General features: G+C 32.3%; 2 protein-coding genes across 2 annotated transcripts; both read right to left on the bottom strand.

The window, feature by feature from the left end:
• Positions 1–97: 97 nt before the first annotated feature.
• LOC132031077 (polyamine oxidase 2-like) lies at positions 98–5,889 on the bottom strand. The gene is made up of 10 exons (XM_059420931.1): positions 5,500–5,889; positions 4,022–4,137; positions 3,824–3,912; positions 3,632–3,745; positions 3,340–3,427; positions 3,121–3,206; positions 2,911–3,013; positions 2,175–2,272; positions 1,640–2,069; positions 98–687 (listed from the first exon to the last, which is right to left on the bottom strand). Exons 1-10 carry the CDS (start codon positions 5,537–5,539, stop codon positions 385–387), a joined length of 1,467 nt encoding a protein of 488 aa, XP_059276914.1. The 5' UTR covers positions 5,540–5,889; the 3' UTR covers positions 98–384.
• A 5,324-nt stretch (positions 5,890–11,213) lies between these two features.
• Positions 11,214–14,930, bottom strand: LOC132031078 (1-aminocyclopropane-1-carboxylate oxidase homolog). The gene is made up of 3 exons (XM_059420933.1): positions 14,355–14,930; positions 13,259–13,580; positions 11,214–11,671 (listed from the first exon to the last, which is right to left on the bottom strand). The coding sequence occupies exons 1-3, from the start codon at positions 14,903–14,905 to the stop codon at positions 11,417–11,419; spliced, it is 1,128 nt and encodes a 375-aa protein (XP_059276916.1). The 5' UTR covers positions 14,906–14,930; the 3' UTR covers positions 11,214–11,416.
• Positions 14,931–18,007: the final 3,077 nt, after the last annotated feature.

Raw genomic sequence — 18,007 nt, 5'->3', positions numbered from 1 at the left:
TCAACAAATCTTACTGCTATATATTTGCGTTGGGAAATGATTAGTGATGCATCTGCCAAAATGAAAAGAAATTGCCTTGGAAAACAGATACACCTCATTACACGAAAATATGGAATTCATTAAATGATAATTCTTCTTAAACACAGGCTGCAGTTCACAGCTCTAGTACTGTATTACATCAAAAATGTCCTCTATTGCCCAGTTCACCCGGAAATGCTAAATTTACGACAAGGAAAGACTGCCTGCTTTTAGCTGATGCTGAAAAACACATTTAGAAACCTTGTGATTTCAACATTTTTTTCACTAAGCAGCCAGTCATATGGTGTCAGCTCAATCCCATGTCGCGTCTAAATTAAAATGTTTCTCTGTATATTCCCTACAAGTTTACATTCTGGATATCAAAATGGGAATAAGTGTTTCCTCACCCATGACCGGCTGAAAAATATCCAACTCTCCATGTCGTTCTAGGACACGCATCCTGCAGTCCTCAGCAGCTAATAATCCAGTTGAATATGCACCGTGCACGGAACCCGGGTAATCTGCACTCGTTGCCTCCCCAGCAAAGAATAGGTTATCTACTGGTATTCTAAGCCTTTCATATAAATCATGCGGCTTCCCTACTATATCATAGCTATATGATCCCAGTGAGTTTATGTCTGTACCCCAACGAGAAACAAGATACTGAATCTGCATCAGGAACAGGAGAATAAGATAAAAAGTTAGATATCGTAATTATCACGATAATATTACTTTCATCATAATATTGTAATTAAAATTGTGTTCATATAGCGTTTCTCGTTTTAACCTTAACGAGTGAATTGAGTTATCATTCAAACCAGTCAAATGCTTTTCTTTGGTCCAATTATGACCACAAGTAACATGAAAGTTGGGACAAATCACAACCATGGCTAAGATAGATTAATTGTACTGATCTTTGTTTAGATATTGGTTTACGACAGAATCTCAAAAAAAATTATGCAATTTGATTAAAAAACATCATGTTTGAGAAAACTAATGAGCTAAAGAAACAAAGACAGAAAGATTCAGACACACAGAAAGATCATGTAAAGAACTCTTCAGATAATTAGTCAGGCTTCTTGCACTTTAAAGTTCGGAGAATGATTAAAGTAAAGGAAGGGTGTGTTTGGTATGAAGGAAAATGTTTCTTGGAAAACAAGTGGATTTCTTACTTATTTTCTATTTTGGTAAATTAAAAAAAAAAAAATTATTCTAAGGGAATTTATCTGTTATGTAGCAAAACGCTATGGGGTTGAGATGGGGTGGTGACTGAGGGTTTGGGAGTGGCGGGGGTAGAATGGTCAAGGGGTGGGGGTTGGGGGGGTGCGTTGGGTGGGTGGGGACGAGACAATGAACTTGGAATGTCACTTGTGGAACTTGTTTTCCCTATTTCTATTGGGATGTCATTTTCCTCATTTTTAAGAACTTGTTTTCCTAGAGAAAATGTTTTCCGAAATATTTTGACCAACCAAACATGAGAAAATTGGAAAATGAACATGCATGACAAAGAGTTAATTCACAGAATGATGCGAAGCAGAGAAAACAGAGAAGTGAATTTCCAGAGCAACTTGAAAAAGTAAAACCCAAAGACAAGGGAGCAAGAAAGGAAGTGTAGAATTACAGGAGCAGTCGCATTGGGAAGAATCCTCTTAAGTTGTGTAAATGCAAAATCAGCAGCAGCCTCATCAGACAGTTTCCCAGTGTCACGGGCCAGTTGCCCAGCAGGCATATAAACAAGGACATTATGGCCAGTAGCCTTGTGAAGATTAAGAAAGTAACTGCACTCATATGAGCTTTCTGCAACTACTCCCAAGAACTCAACATTTGGCCAGAACACGTCTTGAAAGTGCAAAATAATCTTGTTCTCAATTCCTACACCAAGTTCTTTAATGGCAGCCTCTTTCCATTCAGGTAATCTTGGTTCAAACTTGATGCAATTTGATTTTAGAACACCAAGAGGAAGAGCAATAATGGCAGCGTCCGCTACAAAAGTACTCCCATCCTCAACTGTTACCGTCACACCATTATAACGTCTAGAAACTTCTGTAACCCTGAGGAATGATTCCAAGAACAAATGAGTCACAGCAACTGCTTGTAAATCTTTGTGTGTGTGGGTTGGGGGTGGGGGGGGGGGGTGTCAGGGAGGTATTCTTTACCTGTGATTTAAGCGAATGTCAAGCCCTTTTGCTAGTGTATTGATGACAGGCTTATATCCCCGGACCATAAGACCATGCCCACCAGGTAGCAATTCTTCCTGTATTTCACAATCAGGAATCCGTAAGGTAAAGCAAAACTTCAAACAACATTTTTCAAGAACAATAAACTATACTCATGCTATTTGATGTTTTCTTGTCAAACTTGACTAATAGGACAGCAACAATTACAATCACATAATTTTTATACAAGAGACATTTTCAGAGCTTCAGACATCTTAGATGGGGATCATGTAATCCCTTCATATTCAAACCATCTATAAGTAGAACTCAAATGTTAAATAAACAATCAATAGATACTCTTTTGCCCTATTTTATATGACAAAATTAGCCTAGGAATAGAGCTTAATTAAGCAAATTGACTTATTGTATTAATAACAACAGAAGAAAAAACTGAAGTAGTTGATAAGTTAGTGTTAGATGGAAACATTACATCATTGTTTAATTTAGTTCAAATCCTTGAAAGAAGTGAAATGTGTATAGAACAATATTATCCATAGACATAAGCCAGACATCTTAAACATCCCAACATGAAGAGATTCTCTTTCTGAATAAACTGTCTTTTCAGTTGTATACTATGGTGAGACTTAGAATCAGTCCAAATGTCTCGGGAAGACAATGGTCAATGAGAAGATGCTCCAACAAGTAAGCTCTGTCAAAAAGAGTCAAGGGAACCAACCTGGTCCCAACACTTGAGTGATATGGTATCCGCATCTGCAGCAAACCAGCCTTCCATTCTGCATAGGTACCACTGCAACACCTTATGAGCAAGGCCATTCAACCTGTATAAAGAATTTTCTCTTAGTGAATATTCTAATGCTCTTTTTCCCTCTTTGGTTGATTTGGAAAGAGGTGGTCAATATGTTAGCAAAACGGAATTAAGTAGGACCTTAAATCGGGTCTCCTTTCAAAAACCATTGATATAGCACGGCTGATAGACATGTCTTCACTAAATTCTTGCCTAATTTTATCAGTCTGCAGCCAAAGTGAGACAGCTCATATTCAGAAAATGTCGATGGATCCTTTCCTTACAGGAAGAATTAGATATTTAAAAAAATGATTCACAGAAACGAAGGTGGGTAGGGGGAAAACAAAAAAGAGAACATACCTCCTTCAAAATGCTCTCAAAAGTCTCGCCAACCTTTGAGACTAAGTCCTGGGGCACTTGGTTACCCTCCATATCGAAAAGCCCGTAACTAGAGAATCAACAGATATGTTAGTTTATTATCTTACGTGCTTTGAAAAGTCACTACAGAGAACTAGCAATCGCTAATGCCTCCACAAATCCCCACAATGACATGTGGAAGTATATACACTTGATATGTGAGTTTTTATGCATAAATCTGATGCATTTTCAGAAAGTAGACATGTGAAATGTGAGGACAACTTAGAATACAAACCTTTCCAGATCATGGTCGTACAAAACTGAATTGTCACCACTTGTTCGATAGAGAGGCAATCCTAGTTTTCCAATAAGAGGTGCCAAAGGATTCTCATTGCAGACGCCATGCAACCTAAACCACTTAAAACTTTAATATCCATAGGAAGCAAAATGCACATGTTTACTGTGTAATAAACAAGCAAGTCATTACCATGATGCACCCAAGTCAACAGGAAAACCAAAAGAATAATCAGTGTGAACTCGGCCTCCAATTCTATCTCGTGATTCTAGCACAACCACCTGCAAGAAAATATTAACTTTAATGAAACATATCCACCATCACCATTATAGCAAGTAAAACATTATAAGATGGTCATATTTCTACTAATACAAATTTTCCAAGGCATACCTGAAATGACTCGTCATGAAGAGCCCGAGCAGCTGCAAGGCCTGCCATACCACCACCTATTACAATGACAGATGGCGAAGCCACATACCTCCGTCCAGCATTTGAGAAGCAAGGAGCTATGGAAAAAAACAACTCACTTAGTAAATCATTTTACTAGAAAAAAATGATAAGCATCCATAAGGTTAGACACAGAAATGCACAAAATGATGTTTGAAGTGATCATATAGACAGCCAAATCGGAAGGTGACAACATTTGTATTAGTACAAGCAAAATACAAAAGGGCCTGTTGCTTGCTTTTATTAGAGCTCACTATTTTTATTATTGTCCCTTGTTCAAATTCTAATCAAGAACTCATTTATACTAAATTTAGCAAACTTTGTCTCTTTGATAAACAAGATAGTTGGTTATTCTGGAAACAAGAAAGGACAAAACGTCTCCTAAATGGCGGTTAAACCAGTGAAAAGGTTTACTGATATGTTATAAACCTGGTCCAGCATAGAAAATCTACTAGTAACTCATTATTACAACTTTATTTTGTGCCGCACACAACTGTTATCATAAGTTGATGGACCCAAATTTCACACTTTTGGCTCCACGATGCTGTGAGACAAAAAGATGCCTCGCACAACTAGAGTCAGATGTGTGAGACGCAAAATAAAAATTTCGTCCCAGCAACAGAAAATCGTTTAAAAGCATATTTCTTACAAGTTGAAAACTTCCAAAAATCATTCTTTTTAGTAAATAAAACCAAAATGTTGTTTACTGACATAAATTCTACAAATAACCTAGTATTATTCTTATATAGGACGAAAAACAGGTAATCGTCACATACTGTTGATAAAAGCATATTCCTTGCAAGTTGAAAACTTTTAAAAGTCAATTTTTAAAATTACAAAACAAACCAAATTTAATATACACAGTTTATATGAAGTACATAAATTCAAAGTTTCAAACATCAATGGCCTTAAATCAGCTCAAATAAGTACAAATTTAATTGTTTAAAAAAAAAAAAAAAAAAACTAACATAACTGAATTAAGTATAAGCAGAAAAAAAATCTAGAATACACAGTCTGCAGGTTCAAAGTGGTGCAGCCTCTTTTCTTTTTTTTACGAAAAATGTCAGATTTGCCCCTGTACTCTGAAAAAAGCTATATTTACCTTCCTTATACTTTTTTGACATATTTAGCCCTGTAATTCAACTTTCAGACCATATTTGTTTTTACCTGACACATTTTTTTATTCATTAAATCTACTCATCCATTTAAACTTTTTAACCTTTATTTAATTAAATCTACTCACTCATTTAAATTGTTTTAACCTTTATTTAATTAAATCTACTCATTTAAACCCTTTTAACCCGCCATTTAAAAAAACTAGATTTGCCTACTGACAAAAAAGTACAAACTTAAATTTTAAAAGAAAAATTAAAAAAAAAAATTATGATAAAAATAAAATTAAAACTTTAGGGAAAACAAACCTCTTTGAAGCTGACGATTACTCTTGTTTTGAGAATCCATTTGCTAATAAAATGGAATTATTGACAATCAACCCAATAAAATACAGAATTATTAATTGGATTAAGATATATTAAATCTTAATAACAATCTCAGTATTAATGAGTTATTATTAATAATAATAATAATCTTAGTAGGGGTAAAATGGAGAATAAAGATTAAAAAGCAAGTAATGAATAGATTTGAATTTGAAGAGAAACCCAGTTTGATCAATACACACATACGTATTTCCAAAAACAAAAGGGCAAAATCGTAATTAAAAAAAAAATTCTCTCTCCTGATCAGAATTGAAACAATATGTTTCTTTATGAATGGAATTTGTTATGATCGGAGAGAGAATTTGGAATATTGAGATAATGAAATTTGAATCAAATATAAAGGTTTTTTGGAGATTGAAAAAAATATATAATAATTGAGAGAGATGAAGAAGAAGAAGAAGAAGTGTTGGGCTTTTAATGGTGTTTGGTTATGGAGACGAAAGTTGTTTCCTACGTGGAAGTGGAAGGAGGAAAGGCAGAAGAATATTCCGAATATTTAATTAGGTGCAAATATTAACTCCCCGTGAAAAAAATAGTGTATATATAAAATGTCATGCGGTGTATATACCTTTTTTGCTCTTGCCGTTATAAAATGACGTAAATATACCTTTTTTATTGATAGAATTTTTTATAAAAATTATTTAGCTTATTTTGAAATTAAAAAGAAAATGTCATGTGGATTTAAAAAAAAAATCAATCCATTTTTTTTTGTATACATATTTTTCTAAAATCACATGATAATTTTTTTTCTTAGTGCGTCGAATTTTAAAGCCACGTGGTAATTTTTTTAATTAAAAATAAGCTAAATGATTTTTTTTTTTTTTTAAATCCTTCAAATAAAAATGATATATATTGATAACAATAGGGTATATATATATATATTTTATAACGATAGGGTATATATATACCATTTTTTAAGAAGGGATATATCTGCTCTAAATTGTAAAGTTGAAGGGTATATTATACCTTTGCCCATTAATTAATTATCAAATTGTTTCCTTTCCCCTTTTTTTTTTTTTTTTGGGAGACGTTAGATGTTATTTTTAAAACATTTTATCATTTGCTTGATATTTAGGTAGGAACTTTCTCTCTCTTTCTTTTTTTAATAAATTTTTACTTACCACTTGAGCAATCCTTCTTCTCAGGGATTTTTTGTTAGATATCGGTGTTATTAAGTTAAATTAATTAATTATTTTTTCCGTCTCACATTATCTGTCGTGATTCTCTTAATTAGGAGGGTTTCTAAAATTACTTTATCCTTCAGTGGTATTTGAGTAATCATATCATCAACTCATAATTGCGGTGTTTGTAGTCTGCTACTAAAGGTAAAATGAGAAATAAATAATTAACTTTTCTTAAGCTTCTAAAATGCTAAATAATTTGAAACAATTATTTTTAGAAATCACGACAGATAATTTGAGACGAAGGAGAGATTTAATTTTTGTTGGGAGGCGTTATTTTAAAAAATCTTTGTCTTTTTTTTTTTGGGTAGTGTTTTTTGTTTCTCTTAAAACTAGTATCGTTTGGCCCGGACTATATTAAAATTTATATTTACAACCTTCTTTTGTGTGTGTTTTTTTTTTTTTTTTTTGCTACTCTTGCTTTTTATTTTGTCTTTGTAACTTTATATTAGTTATAAAAGTAGTTCGACACTTTCTCAATGTTTCTAATATATTGAATCATATAGAAGTTTTTGTAAGTTAGAAAACAATATTTTTCGTAGAGTATATCTAGACTTCCTTTTTATTTTCAAACAAGTGCATGCACTTTCCAAAGTTGCTTAAAATTTGCCAAAATGTACAATGACAAATAATATAAAGGGTAATCTAATAGTCGACTCGGTCCATATTAGCTTGGGCTCACCCCTTAAGAAATCACCTATCCTTAGAAAGTAAGAAGCATTTTTACTAAATCACCTTAATTAAAGAGTGCCCATTTAATATGATTTTTTGGTTGTGTAAAAATTCACTTATCTAAATAATGATAAATTTGATATATAAAACTATTAATATCTTCTTAATTATATATAAAAAATATTTATTTGGACTAAATATATAAAAAATATTTATTTGCTAAAAAAAGTACCATATAAAAAAGATTCACAAAAAGTATTATAAATATTAATATACACCAATTTTAGGGACCCACATAGAAATGGACAAGAAAATAGAGTGGAAAATGAGAATAGGCTAAGAAAGTCAAAAGGAAAGCCTAACCATTAGTTAGAATCTAACAAAATCTTTAAGTGACACGTTACAAAATCTTTTTTTTAGATTCAAAACACCGTTATTATAAGTAGTATGATTAAATTTTTGGACACGTTGACTAATTCAACGGATAAGTTCTTCACAAGTTTTTTATTCAAGAAAATAAATTACAATTCAAATCTAATTTAAATAAGATTAGGTTGGATCAATTTGTTTTAAGTTTGATTTGGAATTAATTGATTCAATTATTTCAGATTTTCAGCTTGAGCCTATAAATTGAGATAATGTATAAAGAGTTTGAATATAGAATAAATGTAAGGTATAAAAAGGTTGAATATAGACAAATCTCAAATTAAAATCTGAAAGTTTTGTTCAAGTTTAAAATTGAATCCAAAATTCAATTCGTAATATGAAATTTTAAACACACTATAAAATTTTGAATTTCGATTTTGCTCAAATTGCATCCACTCTTAAATGTAAATGTTTGATTTTTTATTTAAAAGTACAAAAAGTATATTAAAGATTGAGTCATATTATAAGAATATTTAACGTAATTAACCCTATATTCGGGCACCGACATTCACATTTGACATTGACAGTGGTGCATTTATTGCACCGACCGATCTTATAAGTTAGCTCATATTTTAACGGTCAAACTTAAGGTGAACAAACAATTTGATGAGTTTGTAAAATAAGTTAAGAAATTTTGACAAGTTTAAAATCTAAACAAGGTTATAGTTGAATCAAGTTTAACTTTTTTCCTTTTTTGCTCACGATTAAAAAGAGATTGTGCTTGCAAAGAACGATCTAGGATTAAAAAAGAGAGCAAATTGAGTAGGCATGGGCCTATATTATTAAGGGCAACTTACGTAAATGATTATATTTTGGGATATTTTTTTTAGGCATAGTTATACTTTAGCTAATTATATTTCGTAACTACAATAGATTGTATTTACGTGTTACAGTAGATTATATTTAAAATTCATAGTGAGTTAGATTTCGCTCTATTCAAATCGGATTTCGATGTATTCAAGTTAGATGTATTCAACTAAATTGTATTTAAGTCAAATGTATTCAACTCAACTGTATTTGTAGCTACTTTTACACTGCATTCACTTTATTATATTTAAAATCGGTTTTATACAAAAAAATATCCTTCAAAATACAAGAAATAAAAATACACCCCAAATATAATTTTGCACTAAAAACTAACGAATACACCCAAATACTGAATACAAGAAATAAAACACACCCCAAACACGGGATTGTATGCTAAAAAAATACTGAATACACTGGACTGTATGCTAAAAAATTGATGAATACACTCATAAAGAAGCACTATTTTCCAGATCCGGCATCGGAAAACGACCGGATCTGAAATTACCTGCTGAAGGAGACACGATGCTATGGGCGGCGGAGTTGTAAACCACTGTCACCATCGCCTTCAGTGAGAGAGAGAGAGAGAGAGAGAGAGAGAGAGAGCGACGGCTGTATTTGTGCACTTCGATCGCCGGAGGACGCTCGCCGAAGAAGATGACAGGTTGGTTGGTGGTCGGAGCTCGTTATTTAGTTATAAGAGCAAAAGCAATAAGATAAAAAAAATTATAAATAATAATAATAATAAAGTATTCTACTTTAAATATATATGTAGCTATTAATTGTATTTAACATATTACTATTAGCTATAGGATGTAATTAATCCAAACTATAGCTACTAAATAAAAATTTGTACTAGAATTAGTTATGCCATGTAGATTTCCCTATTAATAAGGTGAAGAAAGCAATTTCTAACACAAAGCCATGCTAATTTTCTCGATATCGTTCTAATTCGAAGGAACAATAAATGACATCTAGATCATAAGTATGACGCTCTTCCCACTTTCCTTTTATGTTATTTTTGTTTAAGGAATTATTTTAGTTTGTTGTAAGAGGAGGAATGTCATATTTTTATATTTTGAAATAATTTAACTTTTAATTTTTTATTTTATTCTTAATAAGATGACTTGTTAATTATTACTATCACACAAATGTCTAATCACAAATTTCAAATGTATTTTTCCCTTCTCAAATTACATGCTCAGTCAAAGATACAACATAAATTGAGAAGGCTGACTACATGACTTGCATCTAGTAATGTATTGGAAAGTCTTTTGACAATTTGACTATTCTTATTTCACCAACAACATGGAATGTAACCATAGCGCATTTTATTGGATTACTATATTTATATTATTAGTAGTGCAGAGTATTATACAAGTACCTTATACTATTTTTAACAAGTGTAAAGAAGAGGAAGACAAATTGGATTCTTCATCTGGCCCTTTGAAACTGACTGTTCTTGTCTTAAAGTAGTAATACAAAACCTTGGTCTTTTCTCTATAATAGTAAAATAATAGTTATTGTGCAAGGACCATATGATATTGTCCTCTTGAGATATTTTCTAGTAGTATCTCTCTCATTAATGGAAGAACACATAATAACCACTAAAAGAAAAAGGGAAATGGAAAAGGAAAAGCGAAAGAGACATAAAAGTAGGCAAATAAGAAGCATCCACGTAGAAGATATTTTCACACTTTATTGGTAGTTGATTAGACAGACTTTAATGGTAAGACCAATTATTAAGAAAACTCACTTGCCATTTGTTGAAATGCTACGTAATAATTATGCAATTATAATGCAAGAATTATTTGTGATTATTATATGATGATTAATATCAAATGCAAGGATTATACTTTTTTTTGCGAGTTTCATACCCAACTATCAGCTGTTTTTTTTTTTTTCTTTTTTCTACATGAACTATTATCATTATTTGTGGTTAAACTTTTCCTACCTGAATTATTACCATCTAAGTCTTAAAACAGACTTAGTAGATAGTTCAGGTAGAAAAAAAAAAAAAAAGAACAATTGCTAGTAACGTTGGTCTAATCAACTTTGAGGCATGTTTTAATACATATATGGTAATATTTCAGGTAGAAAAAGGGAATAACTGATAATCTAATATAAAACTCGCGAAATTAAAAAGTGATAGTTCAAGTACGTTTTTGACCTTTAACTCTTATATAATAATACCAAAGTTTAGAAATAATATCAAATTGTAATATAACTAATTGCAGGATAACTTATGCCAAAAATAAAAACTCCTATCATCCTTATTCTTAATACGAAACGATCCCTTAAGTAAAAAAGTGAAATCCTTTTTTCTTAAAGTTTAGTAATATATGTATGCCATTTCCTCAATAGTTAAATTACAAAAACATTACTCCCCGAGTCTCAATTTGTGTAACATCTTTTAAATTTCGAGATTCAAATAAGTCTTTCTTTGACCGTAATTTTTTGATATATCTTTTAAATATTTTGAATTGTTAATTATTATGATATAATAAACATAAAGATTCAATACCCGAGTACCCAATCAAAATTAAACTATTTAACTCTCGAAATTCGAACTGTGCCATATAAATTGGGACGGAAGAGTACATATTTCAACTCTTTTTTTTAAATATTTTTTATTACATAGTGGGTAGGGAAAGAAGATTACAATATGGGGATTTGAACCCTCACCAACAAGGTGAGAGTTCAGGTAGCCAATCAACTGAGCTACTAAATCCCCACTTATTTCAACTCCAGATCTAAGTTCAGATTATTTTGTAGTGAGACAAATTAGAATTGCCATCAAGTCCTTTTTTGCTGGAGTATTCAAAGAAGTCCTTCATTGTAGTTGCTCTATACTTTGGAGGATTGTCTTTTGATAATAACTCCTCAATTGGTCCATAAATCCTTGAAGATGTGAATGGCCCTGTGCTGAAGAAGCTTCCTACTGATATTCTTGGACCAATTTTATTTGCCAATACTCTGTGCTCTATGCTTTTGTACTTATCATTTGATATAAGCTGAAAAATAAAAAAATCGAATAAAACTTCAAGTTGATAGTTACTTGTTAAAACTCATTAAAGGAGATTTATATTAATTCTATGAATTTATCGATGATCATTCAACTTTTAGTTTATTGCATCAAATTGCAATGGAGAAATAACTCAACTAAAATTATATATGTCACAAAACATTTATAAACGTTAAAAATAATGCTAAATTAAATCTCAAAAAATACAAGTAGGTTGTCACTTGTATAAATTTGTTACATAAGTATAGCTAGGCCAATAATTCACCTTACATAACCCACGTGACACCACTTTTAAAAAATAAAAACAAAACCCATTTTCCAATCCCATCATGTGGGCACCTCATGTTTATATATTTTAAGGGATCGTTTGGTAGGAGGATAAGTTATCCCATGTAAATGGGATTGGGTGGGATTAGAATCCCATCTTATCCCATCTTTTATCGCATCTACGTGGGATTGGATGGGATATTAAAAAGTTATCCAACCAACCAAACATAGCATTAATTCCAATCCCATTGGATTAATAATCCAGCCCATCCTATCCCTCTTACCAAACGACCCCTAAGTGAGTCAAAAATGATTTTTTGTAGTGGTGCTACACGAATATATATCATGTAAGATAGCGGCAGCATACTTGTGTTTCTGGGATTTTGTCTCTGTATTCTTTATTTTATATGATGATTTATAAGCATCACTGAGTTATTTTTCCGTTTAAGAAAATTAAATTAGTATTATAATAATGACGTAATAAATTGAAAATCAAATAAAAACCCATGAAACAAAGGGCAGCCGGATGTATGTGGATGTGGCATTTCATATTCACGCGGGGTCAGGGAAGGACCGCACCCTCAAACCAAGGACGGAACTCATTAACTGAAGTTCAAAACCTGTATTTTTGTTAATAAAATTACTATTTAATATGTATAAATAATCTATGCAGAAACCATGTAAGCAAAAATGATTGTAATTCAAAACTCATAAACTAAAAGTTTTGGCTCCGCCTCAGGCCTAAAGGGGTGTAATATAAGCTACGTTGATCTGACACTCAAAAATTGTTGACCATTCGTGTGGGATCCTTAAAAAATGCACTACTTTGGAGGATCCGACACATACCTAATAACATTTTTTAAAAGTCTGAGCAACATTGGATCTAAGCAGCCTATCCACACACATCAATGCCTGATTTTACAATTCCATGCCCGCGATCTATGGTGGACAATTAGCTAGAGCGCGGGTGCTGTAGCCAATGGCGGAGCCAGAAATTTGGCGAAGGATGTGCAAATTTTCTTCTCACTTGTGTCATGGGTATGCAAAATTAAATATATACTCATAATAACTAATATTTAACCTATGTACGCCGTGTAATTTTTCGGCAAAGGGTGTGCGCCTGACCACCCTTTGCCTAAGGTGGCTCCGCCCATGGCTGTAGCGAAACTGATTGCCAAAGAGGGGAAATCGGCCAAGTCATACTGAAATAATTTTATCATTGCTCCAAGATTCCGATTCTGCGAACACTCATAAATTTGTCCAATGCCAGATCAATAAGGTTATGAAGTAAAGAATAAAAAAGACTTGCCTGAAGAATGTCTCCAATGTTGATAATTAAAGCTCCATGAGTAGGAGGAACATCGACCCATTGATTCTCATGAAAAACTTGAAGTCCACCAATATCATCTTGCAAGAGCACTGTGAAAAAATCATTATCAGCATGTTTACTTGAGCCAATTGCAAGTTCTGGTTGTGGGCATGAAGGGTAGTAATTGCACAAAATGCCTAGTCCCTCAGCACAGCCCATTTCTTTGAGATGGTTAGGTTTGAGACCAAGACCCTCTGATAATAATTCAAGCAATGTGTATCCCAATTTCGTCACATGATCTGAGTATTCAATTGTAATTTCCCTGCAAGAATGCAAAAGTTTGGTAAATTAAAGGGACTTAAGTTATATACACTAATAGGAATATGACACTAGCAGTTGTAACACGTTACATTCTATTATATAGTTATCATATCAGATTTGTTATGAAAAATTACATGCTGTTGTAATTTTATCTAATAGCCAAAAATCAATACCCTAACTGGTGCACATGGTTAAAGCGAACTCAAACTATGAATAGATGATTCAATCCTCGAACATTTATTATAGACAAGAGCGAAGGCTCGACTTATCAATATCATAAGAGAATGCATCATTTTTGTAGTAATGTATCATGCTGCTCCTTGTTATATGACTAATTTGTATATTATTTTAATGTTTATTAACGAAAAACATGAAGTAATGATTGAAAAGTCAGCTTGATAGTGAAGATTGTCCGAGAAAAATAAAAGTCTCACATAAAGTGAAATACATTGTATAATTTTCAAAAAAAGAAAAAGAAAAAGAAGAAGATATATTATGAAGAAAATGAAGAAAATAGCCTGAGAAAATGTGTCACGTAAAGTGAAAGAGTTGAAGCAGTTTTCAAAAAAGGATATATTATTAACTTATATACAATATTGACATTGTGAAAAAAGATTTACATTGGTGTCTTGTAACATGTAACCGTACCTTAATTTTCAAGTTATTAACCTCACTTATAATGGTCAGTCACATATAATTCTCTTTTAGATTATGCAATAGTGTAAAAATTCGTTTATATTGTAAGTATATAGAAATTGAACTCATTAAAAAATACCTGCAAGTCTCAGGTAATTCCTCAGGCATAGCAGGATTAGGAGCCATAACAGAATAAAGCGAGTCTCTCCAATTTGCTGCAAGAGCTTTATGACTAAACAGATCAAAATTGCAATTGTACATCACCTTCCTCGCAACATCTCGACTGTAGTATGGCTTCTTGATATCGACACCTTGCTCGTGAAAACGTCGTGCCCCACGCAACATTTCGTCGAGGACTGACACTGGAACACCATGATTGATCACTTGGAAGAAACCCCATGTCTCTGATGCTTCTTGAATTTGTTTGACTATTTCTTTGTGGTTGATTGGATTTTTGTTGATGTTGTGGAGGTCTATTAATGGGAAAGTGAAATGTGTTTTATTGGGATTTATTGAGGTTTTTTTTTCTAAGGCTTCTGGATGGATGAATATTTGAGGTACTTTTGTAATTCCAGCATCAATAAGACCTTTGACTCCAGCTTTTGTGTCATCAAAGGCTTTTAGTTCACTCTGTTTGTCATAGTCTTTTTGGAAAGAAGCATCATTTTGTTGTGTATTGGGGGCAGCCATCTGTTTTCTTGGAGGTACAACTAATTAGTTGGTAGAATGGTTGAAATCAAATAAGATAAGGTCGGCTATAAGATGGTTGGAATCCCTTTACCCTTAGTTAGAGGTTCCGAATTTGAATTTTAGAAGTAACGAGATCTTGAATCTGAGTTTCCGGAACAAATTAACCTTTTGGATAAGGAGAGCACAAAAATATTTCACTTAATTATGCTGCCCAAAAAGGTAATAGAAGACTGAGAAATACAAATTTTGATTAGGAGGAGGAGGAGAAAGAAAGGTGATTTGGAACTTGATTCACTATCAGCTAGCATATTATAGTGACCATAGAGGTAGTTTTACTTGGAGAACAAGAAGGGCCCTTTTAAAAAATTTGTAAGCGCATACGAGGGAACATGGAGTTGGTGGTACTTGGGCACCAAGTATGGTCCTCGTCAAAAGTTCATACATTTTTTTAAGGCCTTTTTTTTTAATAATATATGGTTGAAATTAATAAGCATATCATTTTTTAGTCCTGTTCACGTTTTGCCATAACTTTGTCTACGTGAAGACAAAAGATTGGAACTAGTAGGAAAATAGTTTAGCTTATTCCTTGTTAATATTGAAGAATCTTTTTTCTTCTTTCATGTTAATGATATGATTAACTAGCATATGAAGAGGCAACCAATACAAACATGTCTGGAAGCACAGGATAACGCTATGAGTATTTGCTATTGGGTCATTTATAATATTACTGTGCATTTGTACCTTCTTTATTTATTGCGAGTTGGTTATTTGTCAGCTATAAGAGATAAACTGCATGAGAAAGAATTATCCCTCTATTTCATTTTATATGGTGAAATTTGATTGGCCGCTGAATTTGAATAAGAACAAAAAAGTCGTTTTTGCACATGTCAAAAGTATCATAATACTTATGGTCTTACACATGTCATGACATCTTTATATAGCTACAAAAATAATGTTATTAAGGGTAAAACAAAATTCTTAAAATCAAGGAATTTTCAAAAATAAAAATGTATCATTCGATTGAGAACACAGTAGAGAAAAAATGTCATATAAAATGAACAATTTTTCGGTGAAGAGTAACAAGCTAACGCCCATCTTTGAAGATTTTTTCAGAACCATAGATTCATGTAAATGGTTACCCTTTAATCAAGGGACTGTTTGCTAAGAGAAACTCACAAAGTATAACCAACTTCTTTTTATATGTTTGTCCTCAACATTTCTCTTTCATTAATCCCAATTATTTCATCTTCATCCATATGTTCTTTTACTTTTTAAATTGAAGTCCACACTTGATTTTGATATAGTCATAGACTTTCAGGGTAAAAAAGAAAGATGGCACAAATGCTAAAATCAGCTGAAAAGTTCCCAGAATATGTTCAAGACACGCAAGATGTCCATGTAAATAAAACACAAGTAAGATTCATTTTTCCATACTGCTGATTTTTAAGATTAATGCATCCACATTTTAGAAAGGCTACTTGTACATATATATCTTTTGGATAACCTACTAGTTAAAACAATTTTTATGCTAACGGTATATGTAGTTAAATTTCTTCGGGTTTATTCTATGTAATTTTACCTTATATTTCTGAAAGAGGCTTTTCCTATGACTTTAAATTCGCCATTTCAAATCATACAATGATAACTTGTATTGTTGTGCCAAGGATCCGTTCACCTTGAACAAATGTAACTATTTCGACAGGTCATATGGATTATTTCAAGATTACAAATTCTCATTTTAAGGAGGTTTACCTGTTAATATCATTTGGGTGACCTGATACTGTAGAAATACTCTTTACACTGACAATGGATATAACTTAAACTAAGTCGGCTTTATTGTATGTACTTTTACCTTATATTTCCTAAAGAGGCTTTCTTTCTATGACTTTAAATTCGTGATTTTCAAATCACACGGCGACAATAATTTTTACTATTGTGATTAAGATCCGTTCACTTTGAGCAACTGTAAGCATTTCCGAATCAGGTCACTTTTACCTATTGTAGTAGGTCATTATATCTAATTCTCAAGATTACAGATTCAGATTTTAAGAAGGCTTACCTGTAGATATATTTTCGAGTGACCTGATAGTGTAAAATAATTCTTTACACTAACTATATATATAACTTAAAACTCACTCATGCAATATATCTATGGAAGAAGCTTTTTTATGTCTTTAAATTCGTGATGTTTAAATCACACGACCACGATACTCTTTCACTTTTAACTAAAATGTCAGTATTTTCTAATTATTACTTCTATTTTTCTTCTAACAGGGTGGTCAGATTAATCATGATCAGCTATGTGATTACCTACATGATCAGCAGCTTCAGCCCCAAGATGGTGCCCAACTTGAAGGCAAAATTGTTGCACTTTCCTTGTCACCAAGAGCACAAGCCCCAAACCATGGCATGCACAAGTGAAATATCATTTAGTGAGGTGTCTCTATAGCTTGAAATTGTTATAAATAAAACAAAGAAAGTGAAAAGGTGAAAATATTAATCTTCACCATAGAGTTAGGTTTATTATTCAAACAAAAATACTGGGGTAATTAATTAGTCTCCGTACTACATCCAGTTGCGTACGCAAGATTTTTGTACGAGAAGTGTCTATCTGTTGTTACGATATATCTACTAAATGTATTTAAGTCTAGAATTGTGGTGAATTTGATTAAGTTATTACTTTCTTATATTGATATTAACTTAGTATTGTTTTCAAGATGTGTTGGCATATTATGCGTATCCATAATAACTTTCTTGAAAAGTTATTTACATGTATATATAAGGAAAGTTTTGACGAAGCGATATGTCGATGACACTGCTAATGAAAGTATCTCCGTCAGTGACCCGGTTTGGTGGTTCGACTAATTCGAATTTGTGTCGTGTGAGGCCTATTAAAAGGGAAAACACTCCCTATCAGAATTTTTGGAAAACAGCCCCTATTAGAATTTAAGCCCCTATTAGAATTTTTCATTCTCAAAATTTAAAATTGAAACCACTAATTAAAAGCAAATGGATCATATCTATCCAGGCCAACACAAATTCATGGTGATGACTGACTGCCTATGTATTTATTTGGTATTCTCCACAAAATTAGAATCTTGG

Source organism: Lycium ferocissimum, chromosome 9 (assembly GCF_029784015.1).
Source record: "Lycium ferocissimum isolate CSIRO_LF1 chromosome 9, AGI_CSIRO_Lferr_CH_V1, whole genome shotgun sequence".
NCBI lineage: Eukaryota > Viridiplantae > Streptophyta > Magnoliopsida > Solanales > Solanaceae > Lycium > Lycium ferocissimum.
This window is presented reverse-complemented; position numbering and strand designations above follow the sequence as displayed.